Genomic DNA, 22,862 nt, shown 5'->3' with positions numbered 1-22,862 from the left:
TGGTACTATCTCTTAAATGTGAGCAGGCAGCCAAACATCATAGGACCTCAAGGAAAGTTGTTAGTATGAAAACCAGATGCCAAAATAAACAGAAAACAAGTGACTTGCAGGAAACAAAGAATATGCAGTAAAAAGAAATCATACACACACACACACACACACACACACACACACACACACACACACACCTAAACCAAACATCCAATCAGGTCACTAGAATCCTCAGAATAGATACTGTATCCATTAAATAAGAACAGAAAATTGTAAGAACATTAAATAATATAGAGCTCGTGGAAATGAAAAATAAGAAAGCACAGACCTATATTTCACCTAAAAGGTTAGAAGAAAAAGTTCAGTGAATCTACAGAATGTAGAGTAAAAAGACAAAGAAATGGAAAATAGTAGAGGAAGAGAAAAAGAGACAGACACACAAACCAGGAGTAACATCTAAACAAGAGTAACAGAAGTGAGAAAAAAAAAAAAAAACAGAGGAAAGGAAATTATCAACAAAATAATTTTAAGAACATTTTCCCCAGTAAAAAGACAAGCTTCCAGGCATGCTGAGAGCCCAAAAAAGAACAAAAACAGACCCACTAAAGTGCATCATCATGAAAATTCAGAAGACTAAGAACAAGTAGGTTCTACAAAATTCCAGTGAAAATATGGGCTTCCTATTAAAAAAAAAAAAAATCAAGAATGAGAACAGCACTAGAATTCTAAACAACAGCACTAAAAGCTGGAACATAATGGAGCAATACCTTCAAAATTTCAGGAAGATTTTAGAAAATATGCTCCACCAAAATGGGGGAGAAAAGAAAGAAACAGGAAGATTAAAGGATCCAGGCACCAAAAAAGAAAGGCAAAAGAAATTTCTATGATGATGAAAAAATAGTCTTTTAAACCCAAAGCTATGGAACAAATCTAGAGAGTAAAACCAACTAATCTGGATTAGGCAGGTTATATAGATCTGGAAGAGATTTCTTACATATACATGATTGATGGGATACTTAATGTGCTCAAAGGTACTGAACTCAGTTTTACCACTGGAGGAAGGCTTTGTGACTGGATAGAAAAAAAGAATCATTGACTCTAGGTAAAACAGAATAATGCACAGGACAGGAAAATAAGATATATTACATGGCTCAACTGTGAAGAGTGATTACATACTCATAATAATTAAAACTATGAATATTAATTTACAATTACTGGGAGGATAGGGAAGTGAGAAGAATGTGAGCGTGTGGTAGGGGTGAAGAAACTTAGAGGAATCATACTTCCCTGTTTGAAAACTTACTACAAAGCTACAGTACAGAAGACACTGAGGCACTGGTATAAGGACAGACATACAGATTAACAGAATTCAGAGGCCAGAAATATACTCTCACATTTACAGTCAAATGATTTTTATTTATTTATTTTTGAGAGAGAGAGAGAGAGAGAAAGTGCGAGAGGGGGAGGGGCAGAGAGAGGGAGAGTCCCGAGCAGGCTCCACAATGTCAGTGCAGAGCCAGATGCAGGGCTGGAACCCACTAACTGAGATCCTAACCTGAGCCAAAGCTGGACGTTTAACCAACTGAGCCACCCAGGCAGGCACCCATACAGTCAAATGATTTTCAACAAAGGTGCCAAAACAAGTTGAAGGAGAAGGAACAGTCTTTTCAACAAATGCTCTTGGAACACATGAACATCCAATATGCAAAAGAACAAAGTTGAACTCCTACCCATCCACCATTCAGTGGATTAATTAATATACAAAAAATTATACAAAAATTAACTCAAAATGGATCATAGATATACATTTAAGAGCTAAATTTTAAAACTCTTACCATAAAAAAAGGCATCAATCTTTACGACCTTGGATTAGGCAATGGTTTGTTAAATAAGAGACCCAAAGCACAAAAAACAAAAGAAAAAAAATAAAAAGTTGAATTTCACCAAAATTAAGAACTTTTGTGCTTCAAAGTACATCATCAAGATAATGAAGAGTCAAGCCACTATGGACCTGGGGTAATAATGATATGTCAATGCAGGCTTGTCATTTGTAACAAATGTACAATTGGGGTGGAACATTGGAAACAGGGAGGTTACATGTTTGTGAGGACATGGGCTATATGGAAACTGTACTTTCTGCTTAATTTTGTGGAGTATTGAAAACTGCTCTAAAAAAATAAAGATTATTAATTTAAAAAAGAAGTACCCATATGGCAAGGCTGCTGTGAAGACGATTAAATGCGAGATGCTATGTGGAAAGTGCTTAGATCATTGACATATCCTAATTATTCAGTAAATATTACTAATTAATAAAAAAAAGTCAATCTGCAGAATAGAAGAAAGTATTTGTAAATCATATATCTTATAAGGGATTTGTATCTAGAATATATACATAGCTCCACAACTACAATAATAAAAAGACAACTAACTCAATTAAAAACCGAGTAAAGGATCTGCATAGACATTCCTCCAAAGATATATACAAATGGCCAATAAGCACGTAAAGATGTTCAACGCCATTAACCAACAAGGTCCTGTAAATCATACCCACAAAGGGATACCACTTTACCTCCCTTGGATGAATATAACAAAAAATATAGACAATACCAGGTATTGATAAGGATGCAGAGAAAATGGAACTCTTATAGACTGCTGGTGGGAATATAAAATGGTACAGCTACTTTAAAAGTTAGGCAACTCCTCAAAAGCTAAACATATAATTAACACAAACTCAGCAATTCCACTCTCAGGTTTATATCCAAAATAATTTTAAACATATGTGTTCACGCAAAAACATGTACACAAATATTCATGGCAGCATTATTTACAACAGCTCAAAAGAATCAACAGCTAAAGTGTCCGTCAACTGATGTGTGAATAAATAATGAGTGATGCATCCAAATGACAGAGTAGTATTCAGCAATAAAAGGGAATGAAGTATTGGTATGAAGTACAACAAAGATAAACCTTAAAAATATTATGCGATATGTGTGTACACACACACACACACACACAGGAAAAAGAAATTTGTGTAATTAAAAAAATTTTTTTTAGGTTTTATTTGTTTTGTGAGAGAGTGAGAGAGAGCTTGAGCAGGGGAGGGGCAGAGAGAGAGAAAGAGAGATTCCCAAGCAGGCTCTGTGATGTCAGCACGGAGCCCGACATGGGGCTCCACCTCACGACTCATGAGACCATGACCTGAGACGAAATCAGTAATTGGATGCTTAACCAACTGAGCCACCCATGTGCTCCAAAACTACTGTAATTTTATTACAACAGTTCATTTCACAGATGAACATACTGTGGCTTAAAGCTTATCCTCCGAAACATGCAGGAAGTACAAAAATAAATTTATGCAATTAGTGTGCAACACAGACATTAATACCGTTCATAAACATCAATTTTAGAAAAGAAATTTAAATAAAGGTTATTAGAAAGATAAAACACTTGTTACCAGTTGCATTTGAAACTAAGATTTGCCAAGAGTTATAGTGACTTTTTTTTTATAGTGACTTTTAATTCATTTACCAACTCAGCACTTTGCCAATTCAAGTTATGTGTATCTCTTCAACCCATGACATCCTTTCCACATTGATTGTAAATTCCATCACCTTTATTAGCATTTTAATCATGGAGGCCTGTAATTACAACAATCTTATTTTCCTCGAAAGAAAAATATTTATTTTAAAGAACTCCCCTGACCATGATTATGCAGTCATTTAAAAAATGTTGTTCCAGATTTGGTAGGTGTTAATTGAAGGCTTATTAAATAACTTTTATGTAAAGACCACAGAGAGTAACAGATTTACAATTAGCTTTGTTATTCAATTCCCATAGCTCTTCCTAAAGAAATAAGGGGAAATGATTACAACAGAAAATTTCTGTTTCATCAGTTATTTTTACACTATTAACTCTGAAGAGATTGATTGGCTTGCATGCCCTCTCTCCACCAAAACAAACATCCATTTTGGATCTATTATACAGGGAAAATGAAAGAGGCCAAAACTACAAGTGCCCTTTAATTGTATCAAAGTTTACAGGTAACATACACACTTTAACGAAGAGATATATTGATTTCTTTAGCAAACAAAATTCCAGTAAAATAAAAATCAAGTCATATTTTGTATCAATAAGTTTCTCAGTGGTTCTTAAAATCCTGTAAACAGTTTAACAGGGGCGCCTGAGTGGCTCAGTGGGTTAAGCATCCAACTTCAGCTCAGGTCATGATCTCACAGTTTGTGGGTTTGAGCCCCGCATTAGGCTCTGCTGCCGGCTGGGAGCCTGCTTCTTTCTGTGTCTCCCTCTCTCTGTCTGCCCCTCCACCACTCATGCTCTGTCTCTCTCTCTCTCAAAAATAAATAAACATTAAAAAAATTAAAAATAAATAAAAATAAAACAATAAAACAGTTTAACAATATAAAATACAAAATCATATGAATGTAAAGAGGAAATAATATTCCACTTGATATAATAAAAAATATCTCAGGATGATTAGGGTAGTAAGATATTCTGGTTAAGTAAATCTTCTAACTTAATGACAAGTATATATATATATATATATATATATATATGTATATACACACATGTATATGTATACACATATATATATACATATATACACACACACATATATATGTGTATATATATGTATATATGTGTGTATATATACGTATATATGTGTATATATGTATATATATAAGAAAAATAAAATACCCATTATATGATAGTCACACTAAAAATTAAACAATAAAATAAAAATCTAGTCTTCAATAGGCATTTTGCAAGGCTACGCACTTTCCAACAGAGATATCATTGTTCAAACAATTCTAAAGCCTAAAATAGTGTTTCTCCCCTCCACACACTTTTTTTTTTTTTTTTGCCTCAGAGGATCTGAAGGACTTTCTCTTTAGCAACAGTCGTTCTCTAGCCTAGGGCTGAGAAGAACACATCTAGGGCAGAAGTTCTTAATACTGGATGCACTTGAAACACTTGGGTGCTTTAATAATTTTTTTTAATGTTTATTTATTTTGAGAGGGAGGGAGGGAGGGAGGGAGAGAGAGAGAGAGAGAGAGAGAGAGAGAGAGAGAAAACAAGTGGGGGATGGGCAGAGAGAGAGGGAGACACAGAATCCGAAGCAGGCTCCAGGCTCTGCGCTATCAGCCCAGACCCTGACGCAGGGCTCGAACCCAGAAGAGGTGAGATTATGCACTGAGTCGAAGTTGGACACCTAACCGACTGAGCCATTGGGTGCTATTACAAACTACTGGGGTCCTGGCCTGGTCTCTTCCCCAGAGATTTGTATTTAATTGTTCTCAGGTAGGGCCCCATTTGGCTTTCTTCCTTTTTTGACTTTCTTTCCTTCCTTCCTTCCTTCCTTCTCTCTGTCACAAAAAGGTATATGTGAGGTATAATTTACACATATTTATATACATATATCAGAGTATAAATGTGATTAACTTAAGAATTATACAATTATGCATCCATCACTAGAATCCAGTTTGAGAAAACTTCCATTATCTCTCTGCAGTCAATCTCCTCTCCTATTCCTGGCCTCAGGCAACCACTGATCTGCTTTCTAGTCCTTTAGCTTTTTATAGAAATTCCATATAAATGAAATCATGTAATGAACAGTCTTTTAAATCTGGCTTTATAAACATACCATATTTAGGTACACCCAAAACTTCTCATGCCTCAATATGTTGAGCAGTATTCCACTGTATGGACAAAACAAACTGTGTTTATCCATTCACTGGCTGATGGATGTTTGCACAGTTTCCAATTCTTAGCTGCTATAAATATGGCTTTTATTAACAGTTCCTTGCAAGTGTTTGTGTAGACATATGTTCTCATTTCTCCTGGATAAATACCTAGGAATGGAAATACTGGGTTGCAGTGAAGTGTAAGTCTAACTGCCCAACTGTTTTCCAGAGTATCTATGCCATTTTATACTAATACCACCAATGTGTGAGATTTAGTTTCTTCACATTCTCATCAACATTTGATAGTCACTGTTTTTCTTTTTTAAGTTTTTATTTATATATCCAGAGTGAGAGAGAGTAGGGGAGAGTGGCTCACAAACTGAGCTGTGAGGTCATGACCTGAGCCGAAGTTGGACGCTCAACTGACAGCCACCCAGGCACCCCTGATAGTCACTATTTTAATAACAGCCATTCTAGTAAGTATATTAAAACATTGTGGTTTTAATTTGCATTTCCCAAAAGACTAATGATGTTGAGCATCTTTTGCGTGGTTTATTAGCTATTCATGTATCTTTAATGAAATGTCTATTGAAGTCTCTTACCTACTTATTAATTGGGTTGTCTCCTTACTATTGAGTTGTAAGGATTTTTTTTATATATATTTCTCCATTGTTAGACATGACTGGAAATGTTTTCTCTTAGTAGCCTTTAAAATTTTTTTCTAGTGTTCTCAAAAAGTGGCCATTTTTAAATCTGGTGAATTTATAGATTTGTCTTCTTTTTATAGATCTTTAAAAAAAATTTTCTTTTTTAATGTTTATTTTTGACAGAGAGAGAGACAGAGCATGAGCGGGGGAGGGGCAGAGAGAGAGGGAGACACAGAATCCGAAGCAGGATCCAGGCTCTGAGCTGTCAGCACAGAGCCCGACGCGGGGCTCGAACTCACAGACCGTGAGATCATGACCTGAGCTGAAGTCGGACGCTCAACCAACTGAGCCACCCAGGCGCCCCTTTATAGATCATCTTTTTGGTAAATATATTTTCTTACAGAGGTGTTATAGTTTTAGTGCTTACATTAGGTATATAATTAAGTATATAATCTATTTTGAATTAATTTGTATTAAATTTTATATAATTTTTGTATAATCCATATTTTACATATGGATATCCAGTTCTTCCAGCACTGTGTTAAAGAGACTATCTTTTCTATTGGCATCTTGTCTCTATTTTGTTCCACCGATACATGTATATTCTTAATCTAACACTACATTGTCTTGAATACTGTGGCCTTATAGTTGTGAAGTTGTGAATCAGATAGTGTAAGTTCTCAAAAGTTGTTTTGCCTTTTCAAAATTGTTTTGGCCATTCTAGGGCCTTTACAATCCCATATAAATTCAGTATCAGTTTGTCAATTTCTATGAAAAGTCCTCTTGGGATTTTGTTAGAGACGGAATTAAATCTATGAGTCAATTTGGAGGTAAGTGCCATCTTAATAGTACTGAGTGTTCCGATCTACAAACATGGTGTATCTCTCCATTTACTTATATTGTCTTTAATTACTCTCAGTAAGTTTTATAGTTCTCCGTGTATAGGTCTTGCACTTCTTTTGTTAGATGGGAGTCCTCGGTATTTTATTCACTGACTTTTGGTCTAGTTCCTAATTCTCTTCTTCTACTTAACTTGGATTTAGTCTTCTAGCTTCTTGAGATTGTAATTTGATTACTGATTTTAGGTATTTCTTCCATGATAAGATAAGCATTTACAATCCTCTTAGTACTGCCTTAACTGCTTTCCACAAATTTTATGTGTTTTGATTTTATTTATAGTTAAAAACCTTTTCTAATTTCCCCTTTGATTTCTTCTTTGACCTGTGGGTTATTTAGAAAGTTATTTAACCTGTGGGTTATTTAATCTCCAAATATTTAAAGTATTCCTCACATCTGTGCTGTTGACTTCTAACTTAATTTTACTGTAACTGAAGAACATACTGAGTGTTATTTCTACCCTTTTAAATTTATTAGGCTCATTTAATTGCCTAACCCATATATGGTCTATCCTGAAGAATGTTCCATATGCACTTGAAGAGAACAAGTAGACTAGTGAATGGTATATTCAATAAAAGTTAGTCAAGATGGTTGATAGTGTTCACTACTGAATTCCTACCACCTAGAATAATGCCCTGAACCCAAAAGGCACATAATAAATTAGTTGCTGATTGAAAGATTACTTTGTCTTCGCCACTGAAGTCTCTTTCAAAATCTTAACTGCATCCTTCACCTTTTCTCAAGACAGAAATTATTTATAGATCAGTTACATGGTGTCATTTTAACCTTATTAGTTTCAGCTCACTATTTTGAAACATATTTATCACATGGATTTGAGAATCAAGAAGGCACATGCTTCATGAATTCAAAAACATTTAATAAGTCATTATTAATCTAGTCCCTTAAAAATATTTCTATTAGAGGGGCGCCTGGGTGGCTCAGTCTGTTAAGCAACTGACCTCGGCTAAGGTCATGATCTTGCGGTTTGTGAGTTTGAGCCCGCTGTGCTGGCAACTCAGAGTCTAGAGCCTGCTTCGGATTCTGTGTCTCCCTCTCTCTCTCTCTGCCCCTCCCCTGCTTGCGCTCTTTCTCAAAAAATGAATTAACATTAAAAAAATTACAAAAATATTTTTATTAGAAGATTTGTCAGCAATAACCTCTTTTCAAGAGTACCTTTAAAAGTACCTTTCAAAAGAATTCCAATTTAAAAAAATGAGGCCACAATAGAACTCAAGACTGTAAACTTATGGATGGTCTGTAGATATATTCAGACTTTGGTGAAAATTCTGATTTCACTCTGTGATATTAGACAAGTTTCTTGATTTTCCTACACTTTAGCTTATTCATTTGTAATGTACAGTTAGGCAATGATCAACATCCAATTCTTTGACAGTTTCATAAAACTTCTCTGCGAACATATGGTAAGCCAGGCACTTTTCATTATACACCTGGCTTTTCAATACAAGTTTTAAATACAGAACATTCAGAGTAACTGGGTTTAGCTCAGTTGTATTTGTTCACATAGTTCTTTTGCATTTTTCCTAGTATCATAATACTTTCTGAGTATTTCACTAAAAATCACTCTTAAAAATCATTCTTTGGCTACACTTAATTTAAGCATAATTCAAATGGGACATTGTTTTCCTATTTTAGGTCAAACCATATGAAACTCCTGATACTTAACAATTTTTTGATATACAAAGACAGCAATACCAAATGGTTCAAACTAATACATATGTATGTATTTTATTTCATCAGAGATGATTTGTTAAGCCTAAGGAACTGATAAAAACTGGGGCACAAATTTTGATTCACTGCATGGATGGAATCCATTCAAAGTCTTCTTTATTTTTCCAGACAAGTTACTACTACCTGGAAATATATATTTCACGTATTATTTAAAAGATACTTTTGAGTACCTAATAAGTATCAGGCACTCTTCCAGGCACTGAAAATAAAGCAATGAATAAAAGTAAAAAATTCCATCTTGTCTCCTCTCACTTCGAGTGAGAGAAAAAGACACACACTTACTATATTAGATAGTGATAAGTACTAAGGAGAAAAAATAAAGCTGGGGAAATGGATATAATGTCAGGTGAAGAGTGTACGTGCAATTTTAGGTGGGATGGCAAATTAGGTCCTGAATGAGAAAATGACTGGACTAAAGGACCCTCAAAACTGAGAGACCTAGCCATATAGGTATCTGGGATAAAATCTAAACTTGTTACCTCCACTGTCATAAGCTCCCTGAGGACAGGGACTTTGTTCTAAATTATTTTACTGCCAGTCCAGCATGTGTAATGGTGCCTATTGTATTGTGGACACTCAATAGAATATCTGCTGAAAAGCTAGTTAATGCAAAACTTGTATTTATATTTATATAAACAAATACATATAAGTGCTTAAACACACACACTCCAAATTGTTTTTACCACAACTGATAACCAATAGCCTTTCCACATCTGTTTTCATGTACTATCTCTTGTGGATTATTCATAGTTGGTTGCCACTGAATGTAGTTATAATTAAGACTTATAATAACTTCTCAATATCTATTTTCTGTTACAGTTTAAATTCTAGGAGACTAGGAGTCAAGTCTGTCTTGCTCATCACCAATCTCCAGATTACACCCTGCCTGATACATAATATTCTATCAATCTTCAAAAAAGGAATGAATGAATAAATGAATAACAAAGGTCATAAAGGATTAAAATCAGAGAATAACTTAAGGAAACAGTATAAAGTTTAGCTTAGAGGACAGGGGACATGCCTGGCAACAGCAGAGAACAGCTGGGCATAATGCAATAAGTTCTGGTGAAACAGAACATTGACTTAAGAGGCTGATCTGTTAGTTGATATATTATTTGGAATAGTGAGAGGGGCTACTGGGATATGAATGGCATATGATGTTTTCCTAAGTAAGAGCTATTAAAACTTTCCACTAGCCAAAACTTGGCTCCTCTTTTATTACAAAAGGAGTTCTGTCAATGAGATAATTTCTCCTACAGAAAGGGTTATGGGTAGAATAGAACTTAATAATCAACTATTCAATTTGACTGTTTGTACTTCTAAGGTAAAAAAAATACTGCAGAGTATCAGCTTAATCAGCACTTACTGATATATCTTAATCAGTAATCGACAATCTGGCCTTGAAGACTGCCATGTGATATATGTTTTATTATTCAGAAGTTATCAATATTGATCTCTAAATTTCAAAAGATGATTAACTTTAAAGAAATCAGATCAAGTCACATGATAAGGTATTTCCTTAAAGTTGCAATAAAAATCATGAAAAACCCACTTAAGAATAAATTCTAAATCAATAAATTACCTTAGAAAAAGTTACAAAGAAAAAATAAATAATGGGTTGCGCAGAATATACTCAAGTTTAGTTAGGATATATTAATATTCAACTCATACTAATAAGCCTTTAAACATATGCAATGTTGCGAAATGGGTAAATATCATCCTACGATTTCATGAATAAGTGAAATTGATTTTACTGCCACCAATAGGCAAAATCTATTTCTGATTTTGTTTTAGCATCTGAAAAAATCACCACGTATACATATCTATTCTCTGTGAGGAGTTGAGAAGGGTCAAATCTACACTTCTTTATGTGCTAGTACAGTGCAGCAAACTATATTAACAATGTCTCTTCCTCCAGGAAGTCTTTCTGATTCCTACGACTATGTTGTCATACACTCTGGACATATCCTCCACTTCACCTTCACACTGTTGACTAAACAGATTTATAATGATTTTTCAAAGTGCCTTCATCACTTGACTATAAATTTCATGAAGAAAAGGGCCATGCAACTATTTCCTCAAGTGTTAAGGGCCCAGTTTGACTCCCTTTATTTCCCACACTGGTATCATGCAATAAATGGTATTTTCATGTTGACATTAATGATTATAGCTCTCTAGGGTCTTCCAACTACCATTTACTAAATCTCTTCCCAACTCTTCTTCTACTTTTACCTTAATTTCAGGTATTTCTAAAGATCCTAGCCTACGCTCTCTTCTCTAGTCATGCTGTCTATGTGGTTTTGTTCAATCCCTCCTACGGCTACAACTATTACCTGTACCTAGCCATGGTAGGCTTTTACACTGGAGGCTTTTCAGTATTCATACCCTTGTCTAGTTACCTCCCTTTTGAATTTAGGCCATTCTTGGGAGAAGCTTTAAATAAAAGAATACAGCAGAAGTGACACTGAGCCAGTTCTGGACTAAACATTAAGAGTCCCGGCAGCTTTGATTTTTGTATGTTTTGTTGGAGTCTTGGGCCACCACATAAAAATTCTTGCTAACCTGCTACAGAGATCACATAAAGAAACCGTGGAGCAAGGAAAAGGCTCTGAGACTACATGGAGAAAGATAGCTGTCCCTGCATCCCAGGCTAAGCCCAACTTCTGAACAAGCCACAAGCTCAGTGCGGCCACATCGATGGCCACCAGTGAAACCAACAGAAGAACCACTTGGATGAACCTAGTTCAAATTGCAGAACTATGAGTAATAAAAGCATTTGCTCTTTGAAGCCACTTAGTTTTAGGCTGGTATGTTATAAAATAGATAAAACAGCTAGTAAATTCAAAATCTAATCTCTAGCCCTGACCACTCTCTAGAGATAACAGACCTAATTTCAAACTCTAAATTTAAATTTCCATATAGATATCAACTGCATTTCAAATTCAACATTTGCTAAAATGGATTTCAGTATCTCACCTATTTCCTATCTAATACTGTGTAGGCTGCTGATTTCAAGTTTGGATTCCTCAGGATTCTTTGGCTCTGGAGTATCTCTAGAGATTTCTTCTAGAACAACCCAGATGGATATGTTCCAATTCCATTTTTTAGTCCCATCATATCATGGGTCACAAAAACTAACTGTAACCTCAAAAATAATTTAACCAAATTATTGTCCAAAAAAAAAAAAAAAACCACCTACATATGAGCAAAGTACAAAGAGACACTCTTTATCTATATGACTTTGGGCAAGTAACTAACATTTTGAACCACAATTACCTCATGAGATACAAGAGTTTGGATATAAATGATCTGATTTTACAACAGAAATTAAGATTTCATTTTTATAATGACATTTTGAATGTAGTAAATTACTAGAGGCAACACAGTGCAGTGGTTAAGAGCACAGAGCCTGGGTTCAAATCCTTAGAGAAGTTACAGAGCTATTACTGTCAGAACCAGGATTTGAACCAAGATTCTGCCAATTAATAGCTCTGTAACTTTTCCAAGCCTCAATTTCCTAATCTGTTAAATGGATATAAAAATAAGTTTATAGGGCTATTATAAGAATTAAATGAGCCAATATTTCTAAAATACATAGAATACTGTAGAACATATAATTTTTAGATACTTCTGGTTTCTTCAGAAAACTGTAATCACACGTTTGTTTTTTTAATGTACCATATAATAGATTAATCACTTTATTTTCATAAATGTCATTCCTGAAATGTCTCTAAGATACCAACATTCAATATAATTGGTTTCTACTTAACCAAAATTCCTGCCTTTAGATCACTGATATTTTTTTTAATAAGGTAGTATATACTTTGTGATACAGTAGATTATTAGATATAATAAGAAATCTTAAATGATGTGGGTTTGTCTTAATCAGGAGTAATAAATATTATTTTCTCATAAAGAATGTTATATCCATTTCATAAAACAACTTAAAAAAGATTTACTACTTACCACTGATTGTCTTAGGCTTTTTAGCTATATATTCTCTCCATTTTCTTGAACTGAGTTGGCTGGGAGGTGGAATAAGTATGTTACTAATAGTACATGGCAATACAAAAAGAGCACCAACCTGGATAAAACATAACATATTATTAGTGCCTGCACAATGACATTAATTCTTAAATAGTGTCATCTGATAAATTTCCACTCTAATTTCACCGATATAGCATGTACTCTGTAATGCTCTCTCACAACAACTCCACTAAAAAAACTAGAAAAACAAAAACAATGCCCAAACTGTATTTAAAAAAAAGTCAAAAACCAGACAAAGGTAGTCAAACATAGGCTCCCTTTTCCACTCAGTTATATATCTCTGAAACCTCGTTATTCACAATATTTGCTTCAAGTTCAGGTTGTCGTGTCATTTCTTTGTGTATCTGCAAACCAGTGAGAGGCTGGTAATTGAATTCTATCATCAAAAGATTTTTGTCATACTTGGCCATAATTTTACAACCTTTTGGCTGGATGGATTATTGTTCTGGTTTCAAAATTACAATATATCTGTAGGTAATTTCAAAACTTTTGTTCCGAGAAATCAGAAATTTAATGCTAATAAGGTATAAAATGCAAAGAAACCCCGAATCATATGCCAGAAAACATAGAGCAGCTTCTGTCTGATTTATGAGAAAACTCAGCTTATTCATCTTTGTATTCCCAGGGCTGAGCATACAGATGTTTATTAAATATTTGTTCCCCCCGAACCAACTTGTTATATTTAGGTAAATTCTCAATTTGATTAAGTACTGAATAAAACAAACTGCAACTCTGAAAGCTACATTTTGCCCATTATTCTAGAAATATAAGCTACAACAATCAGTATATCCCAATAAATATGTTTTGTTTTGTTTTGTTTTGAACGCTGGGGAAATCTAAGCAAGACATTTGCCATAGATCTCAAATCTAATGACAAGTCACTTTTAACTGTCCTTTGTAGATGGATGAATCAGATGACATGTGATACTAAGTGAATACTTTTATGTATTAGTTTCTTTACTATTTATTATCTTTAGTTATGTATTCTTAGATATACAAATAAGTATATTAGGAGCAATTAAGAGAGAAAAAATTAAATGTTTACTTTTGTTATTACAGACAAATCTTTTTTTATTCTAAGTCAAATGTATTTCACATAATTAAGTATTAGACACTAAAAATGAAAATATTACCAATAGAAAATAATCATTAAGTATAAAAGATGTATATTTAACTTTTGAAACACTAAATCCTAGTTCTTCATACTTACATAAATAAATAAGATTAGATAGCCCAAAACTGGCCCAAAAGATAGACAAAGCTGTAACTTGAGTATGCTAGAGCAAAGCCCAGTTAACACCTTCATTATTTAATATTATAGTTATAGCTTAATAAATTAGAGATGTTAAATGTGTTTCAATGCACAACTTAAATACCGTATTATTTATTTTATATTATTATATGTCCCACCCAGCCAAAGTAGCCCTATGTTTGAAACAGCTTATTCTTGAATACACATTCATTACAAATATGAAAAATATTTCTAAATCCCATAAACTATAATTTGCTACAAAATATATGTATGTCAATTGCTTATACTGTGTCCATAACAAACCTGGATTCTGATAACCCGTTCTCACCTATGCACCAATCATTAGATACGCTCTGAGACCCGAGGATGGTGCTTCTAGGTTATCATTCTATCTCCAGAATTTAAAAACCAAATAACATTTCAAACCTGTGTTTCAAAACCATGATTCAGTCTTTTCAGTAGGCATCCCCTGAACAAACAGGCACTATGGCAATCCTGTTTTTAACCTTGCAAATTCTCCTCTTAAAAAAAAGATTTCCTGCCTATGTGATTAGTAGATATCATGGTTCCCTAACAATCCTCGTATCTTTTACTAATCTAATAACATTAGCTTTACTATAAAAGGTTTTTATTTTTATTCTGGAGCTAATCTAACATTTTTTTTTTCTTTAAGTCAGAAGTTGACTTAAGATCATATAAATCACTATGCGGTGCCTGAGTGGCTTGGTTAAGTGTCCGACTCTTGGTTTCAGCTCAGGCCATGATCTCAAGGCTTCATGGGTTCGAGTCCCACATCAGGCTCTGCGCTGGCAGTGCGGAACCTGCTTAGGATCCTCTCTCTCTCCCTCTCTCTCTCTGACCCTCCCACCTTGTGCTGTCTTGGTCTCTCTCAAAATAAATAAATAAACTTAAAAAATTTAAAGATCATAAAAATCACTAGAATTTAAGTACGATGAATGCTTCCTAAGGAGGGGCTTTGTCCATTTTATTCTCTCCAGTACCTGAAACAAGCAGCCGGCACACAGCAGGCAGTCTCTCCCCAGCCCCCACATGCAAATTGTTGAATAAACAAATGAAAACCAAGCTACGAAGCAAAAGAATTATTTCAAAGAATGAGCATGCAAATGAAAACTAATTTTTTCAAAGATGTAAAAGACCCAATATAAAAGGAAAATACAGTGCTTCACATTTAGAGGTATGTTAGCTAAATTATGTTTCAAAAAAATATCCCTTTTGCTGCATTAAAGTAGGAACATATATACAAAGTTCCATCATTTATTTGTCCCTTACTGATAAAGAATATTTCACAGTCGTTGTCCAAGAAGCAATAAAAATGACAATCTAATATACCAAATTTAGAAAATTGAAAACACGATATAAATATCAATAGTTTCTTTTGCTTCTAGTATTAGTGTTGTCTATCTTCAATAACTTGATGGATTAAGGATTATTTTATACCTGTGTTAAATTACAGGTCTGTGTCTGATCTTGACTTGAAAAATTATCTATAAAACTAATTCCTAAAAGTTTCATCTTATCTTCAAAACATCTAGAGGGTATTTGGTGCTTTATATCCTTTTCAGGAAAATATTTCATATATGCCTATCTTTTGGGCCAGATAAACATCAAAGACCATAAAAATCGGGGCGCCTAGGTGGCTCAGTCGGTTAAGTGTCCGACTTCAGCTCAGGTCATGATCTCGCGGTCTGTGGATTCGAGCTGTGTTGACAGCTCAGAGCCTGGAGCCTGCTTCCGATTCTGTGTCTCCCTCTCTCTGCCCCTCCCCCACTCACATCTCTGTCTCTCAAAAAGTAAATAAACATTAAAAAAAATTTTTTTAAAAAAACATAAAAATTAGCAACCATCATTTATGTCATACTTCACAGCTTATAAAATATCTTCCAATTTGGTTTTCATTACAACTTTTGAAATAGGTAAAACAGGGATTATTATTTACAGTTTACAATTTTAAAAGCTATAAGCCAGTGAGTGGCAGAGCTAGGACTTAAACCCAAGTTTTCTAAAGTACATACTCTTTCACTTGAGACTTTCTACCCTACCATGGTCCTCCCCTCCCTTATTCGGTAACAGGTGAGATTATTAATGATAAATGATATTCTCATTTCCTAGAATAAAGAGCCCCCCCCCAAGTTAGATGAACTAGATAAGGTTACACAGAGAACTATTTAGTTAGTTGGGTTAAAACAAAAACAAAATGGGGTGCCTGGGTGGCTCAGTTGGTTCAGCATCTGACTCTCACTTTTGGCTCACGTCATGATCCCAGGGCTGTGGGATGGAGCCCTGTGCTGGGCTCCACACTGAGCTCAGAGCCTGCTTAAGGTGGTCTCTCTTTCCCTCTGCCCGTGCCCCACCCCATCCCACCCACCCCTGCTCACGCTCTCTCTGTTAAAAAAAAGAAAAGAAAAGAAAAGAAAAGAAAAGAAAAGAAAAGAAAAAAGAAAAAAAGGGAAGATTTTTTTTTTATTCTTCATGCTTTCTTCTTTTTTCTTTCTTTCTTTTCTACTATGCCACTTCACAAAACTTCTGTGTGCATATTTTTGTAAAGATGTTTAAAGTAGGTCCTCCACCCTATTACTCTAATTGCAGTCGGCTTATTTTCTTCATAATTCTTATTATTTGTTTTCTGTTTTTCCCACCAAAATGTAAATTCCATGAGGAGAGTCTTCATCTGTGCAATCCATCACTAGATCCCTAATATCTACCACAGCGTCTAGCACATAATAGGATACATGTTGGATAAATAAGAAAAGATAAGTTTTAAAATTTCAAATTTTAGCATATTAGGTATTCTTTAGAGGATGAAAACACAGGCTAATATCACACTTCAGGCTGTTCCTTCAAAGGCTACTTCATCTAATAAATACTTTGGGGCACTACTCAAAATTTTAATTTCCTGGAAAAAGAGGCTGCAAGTCAAAATTTGAAATTACTGTACAGTCAAGCATCTTAAGGCCAAAATCATATTTCTGTTACCATATCAATTTTCTAAGGGAACTATAACCAATATTTGATTATAGTGCTATAGGGAAACTATAATTATAATTTTTCTCCATGCAACTCTGTTTGAAATACTTCATTGTTAAAACAGTTAATGTTATATAAATATTGCCAATGAATATTCTGTGAATCAAAAATTGTTTTCAAAGAAACACAGTAGTGAAACAAATAACCAGAAAGAAAAGCAAACTTCTGGTTTTTCCCATTAAACACTGTAGTTGACCTTAAATAGATGAGTTTAATATACACATGTATCTAAATAACTATAAATTATTAATAAGTACATTATATAAATAACTACAAAATAGCCACAAATCTTATAACCATCACTAGAATTAAGAAAGAAAAACTGAGGGGGGCGCCTGGGTGGCGCAGTCGGTTAAGCGTCCGACTTCAGCCAGGTCACGATCTCGTGGTCTGTGAGTTCGAGCCCCGCGTCAGGCTCTGGGCTGATGGCTCGGAGCCTGGAGCCTGTTTCCGATTCTGTGTCTCCCTCTCTCTCTGCCCCTCCCCCGTTCATGTTCTGTCTCTCTCTGTCCCAAAAATAAATTAAAAAAAAAAAAGTTGAAAAAAAAAAAAAAAGAAAGAAAAACTGAAAATTTACAACTGATAATTCAGTGAGGCTTTAGAAACTTTTCTCACTTCCATCCACCTGTCCTACCATGAAAAAGATAATGCAAGCATATGAGTATCTCCTCACCTAACTGAAATCACATGTTGAAGGATTAGATTGTTGAAGTAGATTAACAATAATATAATATGGTCTCAAATTTTAAAAGTAACAAAATCATCAGTCATGAAGCTTATCTTTGAAAATCTAAAAACACAACATCATTTCCTGTCTGCAGAGGACTTTGGTATTATTATGGGAAGTCCAAAATATTTTAATATCTGTTAGGACCAAAATCATGTTATGTTCAAGAAGCAAAATCATTACGCAAAAACAGATTAACAAACTACATTCTCTTTTATTCTTTCTTTTTTTTTTTGTAAATATATTTTAGAGAGAGAGAGGGAGAGCGAGCGAGCAAGCAGGGGATAGGGGCAGAGGGAGAGAAGGAGAGAAAGAGAGAGAGAGAGAGAGAGAGAGAGAGAGAGACACCCAAGCAGGCTCCATGATCAGCACAGGGCCCAACACGGGGCTCGATCCCATGACACTGGTATCATGACCCGAGCCAAAACCAAGAGTCATACACTCAACCGACTGAGCCACTCAGGGGCCCTATATTTCCTTTTCCAGCACATCCTTAAAACAAAACAAAACAAAACACCACCATACCTTGCCACGCAGAGAAGAAATCTGCTCCCATAGCAACATGGAATTTTGTTTGGTATTGTTTTGTGTCAACCCTCTGCATTAAAGTTAAAGAAATGATACAATGGTAACTGAGAAATAATTCAACTCCCTAAAACAAGTTTGATTCTCTAATTCACAAGGTGCTTAAATTATTAAAAATTTTAACTGTAAGAATTCACAATTACTCCTTTCCTTAAGGAAAATTATTTTTATAATACTGAAAATATACCAAGAAATAATGCTTCTATGAAAAGCATTCCCATACACTATGAGAAAAAGAGATTTGTAAAAATTATGTTTCTGCACAAAAATTTAAGAACACCATGCTAATGTTCCATTTCCAGGCAACAATTTCTTTTTATACAAAATGTTCTGTTCTTAGGTATATTTCTAAAAACTCTTTTCTTAAAAGAGAGTCTAAGATATGTTGAATATTTGCAGGTATGTGAGATGGCATTTATATTTACCTTAGTATGCATACAAAGATACAGTGGACTGGTGCTTATATACCCCTCCTGCCGAAGGCGAGAGAAACATCTGAACATTTCAGGAGTATGTAAGTTACTCTGTTTTTCTCCACAGATTCCTAACATTTCTCCATCCTCCCTACCCCATTAATGATGAGTAGCAATACCAGAAAGTCTTTTGCCTATTCTAGATGCATAAATCTAGTAGTACTTGAAGGAAGATTTTTTTGTTTTTGCAAGTTGCAGAATATCTCTTAAAACAATGGCAATGAAAAATATACTGAATATTATTAAAGAAAAAAATCCATCATGGTCCAATATCTAAAAGTGAAGGAAACATTCTACGTGACACAGCAAATATAATCTAAAATGAATACGTAAATAAAAGGATACAATTCAAATTCAATGTCCGACATATAGCAGGAGGGCAGATCTGATAATTTTATTATCTGAACAAATTCTAAAGCAGAGCCATAATAATGGAAAACCTAGGAAAGAAATAAGATTATGTAATACTTTAAATTCTATAAATAAAATAAAAGTAAATAAATTAGCAATTAGGGCTTAACACTAAAATGGATGTTTAAAAGCAAGTATTTACACATTATGCAAGCCAAACGTTAGATCCTCTATAGCAGACAAGAGTTTCTTCCATTCTAATTTTACCTTTCAGAGAAGAGACAGACATAGAGATTTCTTAGTAACTGAAGAGTTTTAACAGAGGGAAAATGAGTCTAGAAAGAGGCAAGCAATAGAAGACAGGAGTTCTCAACTTTTCGTGTTTATTTTCAGTAAGACAGACAGATGACCCAAGAGGCTAGGATGTTGAAGAAACAAATTTAGAGGGTCTGCAAGACTGAGAGAGAGAAAGAGAAGATTCTCTGGTATGAACTTAGATTGAGTGGTATGTTGAGATTAATAAAATAAAATAAAAATAAAAATAAGATAACATTCTTCAAAGAAATGCTGAAGAAATTAAGAGAACCAGGGAAGCCATTAGTCCTAATTAGCAAAGATAGCTCCACTTGGAAAAATAAACTTGCAGTATTTCTTTGGGCAGAACCTAACAGTGAAGGAGGACAGGTATTTTAAGAGTTGAGATGAGAGTATGTCACTGGAAGGACAAAGAAAAGCAAACATATCTTGAGGAGACTACACAAAGTTTTAAACTTGCAGAAAGCTGAGTAATTTCACCATATACAATTATGCATATATATACACATAAAGACACACATATACTTACAGAGTATATGTGTATGTGTGCATATATACACATGTATAGAGAGAGAGAGAGAGAGAAACAGAGACATTTATTAAAGAGGTTTTACCCTAAGATTTCCATCGATAGCAGCAAAATTTAAATACATTATTCATATTTGAATAATGAATGAATGAATAATGAATACAATATTCATAATATTAAAAAAAAAACTATTAACAGTCCTGTGAAAGATGGCCATGGTAGTTTACTTAAAGTAACCATTCTGAACAAATATTGGGAAATGTGTTCACATCAGAAATATGCCCCTTTTATACTACCCTTTGATCAGAAAATATTACCCATCAATCTGACATCATTGTAACTTCACGACTGTTGTTTTGTACATTCTTGAACTCGGTCTTTCAAAGTGAATTTCTAAAATGTTTCTACATAAACACATCTTATGTTATTTTTCTAATATAAAAAAAAAGGTCAACTAAACCCTTTTAAAATTGTTTTACTTTATAATTACCTGCATTTTAAGAATAAATCTATGGAGATATGGGACACAAACTAACACGTCTTAAACTGTGAAAGAAGCAAACGTATGGTACTGGAATCCCTTACCTCATTTAAACTTTGTAATAACTTTGTAAGGTAAGTGTGTTCTTGTCTCCATTTCACAAATGAATTAATCAATCTACCCAGCTTACCACAACTTACAGGTAACAGAGCCAGGTTTCAAACCCTGGTCTACCCAACATCAAGGCCAGTTCTTTTTCCAGTGTGTCACATTCCCCCCGAACTGAGTCTTAAAGGCCTCATAGCAAAGTCCTAACCAAAGGAAGTTTCAGGCCTATATTGATCTAAGGTTAGGATCATTCCATTTTAAAAATAACTTAAAGTAGTGATAGTTTTGCTAATAACATAGTATAATTTAAGCACTTAATTACAGTTATAATAAAAATTATGCAAGTGAGCACATTTAAGCACATATACTAGGAATGTTACTTTCAAGATTCAAAGATATCTTATAAGAACAAAAATATGCCTGAATGGATGATTGGAAAATGAATTAAATATAGATTACCTTTGGTAAAATATTCTTATCCTTTGATGGTAATGTCTTTTTGGCAAGAATGCAAGGATTTAAAGTAGATGTACTAAAATTCTTAGGAGTGACTCCCTTTAAACAAAATTCAGGAAAAATAATTTCAGATCCAAACTGAAAAGAAACCAAGAGAACACAGTTACAAATATCATGAATAAAGTTACAAAGATCAATACATCTTAATGCAATATAAAAGTTGAGAAGAAAACCACACGTAAATATATTTTTGATTCTTCAGCTCAAAATGTGATTCCTCCATTTATGAACACATCCTTCCTGTTTCAACTTACACATGGATCTTTTTATGAAAAGCTCTCATTGGCCCTACAGCAGCCCACAAGAGTATATTAAGGCCGTTCCATGCAACCACAGAACCAAACAACCTCCTTTACATATACTTGTTCAATATCTGGCTTCCTACCAGTCTGTACGCTCTGCAAAACACAAGCCTGTCTGTCTTATTCACCACAAATCCTTAGGACAACGCCTCACACATAGTTTGCTTTCAAAATAAGTTGACGAAAAGACCAATTCCTACAGAAGTAGAAATAGTAGAGGTGTTAATAGTAACGGTAACAATGAGAGCTAATATTTAATGAGTGGTTACTTTGTACTTTACATAATTTAACCTTTACAAAAATCTATGAGGTAGGAACTATTATTACACTTATCTTACAGATGAAGACAACTGTGGCACCAAATGGCTAAATATTGCCCTGTAGGTCACACAAAATTAGCAAGAAATAGAGTAGGGATTTGAATGCTGACAATCTAACTCTAGAATCTATGTCTTGGATCACTACAATGCACCTACATCAAAAGCTATTCTCCACCAAAGCAAGTGATTTCAAGTTGTAAATGCATCCTGTGGGGTACGAACATTTAATTTCCTATTCATAAAACAATAGAAGAATTGCATGAAAAGAACCCTGCCATTATTTGTCTGTATGCAAACATGCAGTTTCAAAAAATGTATACAAAACCAATTCTCATCGTTAATTTTATCTTACACTCTTCCAGCTGACTGTGTGGCTTGTTTATGTTAAAATCACTTGCAGAGGTTTGCCTGTAGGTTTAACTTTCCAAGGTAAGGATGAGGCAGCATGAAAATCAGCAAGAAGGACCCAATCACATTAATTCCTATTTTCTTAGCACAAGTTTTACTAAGCCATAATTAAGGGTGAATTGAAAAGGAAAAAAAAATCTACTAATTAGTGCAATAAATCTTCATAGAAATGCAAGGCCCAACTCATGCTCCCATATCACCCTGAACATTAAGAAACTTTCTTTAGTTTTGCCTATCTTCAAAAATATATACAAGAGACTCATTTTAGACCTGAGGACACCTTTAGATTGAGAGTGAGGGGATGGAGAAGTATTTATCATGCTACTGGAAGCCAAAAGAAAGCTGGAGTAGCCATACTTATATCAGACAAACTAGACTTTAAATTAAAGGCTGTAACAAGAGATGAAGAAGGGCATTATA

General features: G+C 34.3%; 1 protein-coding gene across 3 annotated transcripts in view; it reads right to left on the bottom strand.

Annotated features, from left to right (window-relative positions):
• The window catches only part of LOC102949163 (MDM2 binding protein), a 91,441-nt gene that overhangs the window by 51,035 nt on the left and 17,544 nt on the right, over nucleotides 1-22,862 (bottom strand). For all 3 annotated transcript variants that reach the window (XM_042973539.1, XM_042973540.1, XM_007075591.3), the window contains exons 8-11: nucleotides 21,356-21,490; nucleotides 19,458-19,552; nucleotides 18,580-18,652; nucleotides 12,950-13,067 (exon numbers count right to left, since the gene is read on the bottom strand). In XM_042973539.1, the coding sequence (XP_042829473.1) occupies nucleotides 12,950-13,067; nucleotides 18,580-18,652; nucleotides 19,458-19,552; nucleotides 21,356-21,490 (421 nt within the window). The remainder of the gene's footprint in view (nucleotides 1-12,949; nucleotides 13,068-18,579; nucleotides 18,653-19,457; nucleotides 19,553-21,355; nucleotides 21,491-22,862) is intronic.

The sequence above is a fragment of the Panthera tigris genome, chromosome F2 (genome assembly GCF_018350195.1).
Source record: "Panthera tigris isolate Pti1 chromosome F2, P.tigris_Pti1_mat1.1, whole genome shotgun sequence".
In the NCBI taxonomy this organism is placed as follows: Eukaryota; Metazoa; Chordata; class Mammalia; order Carnivora; family Felidae; genus Panthera; species Panthera tigris.
This window is presented reverse-complemented; position numbering and strand designations above follow the sequence as displayed.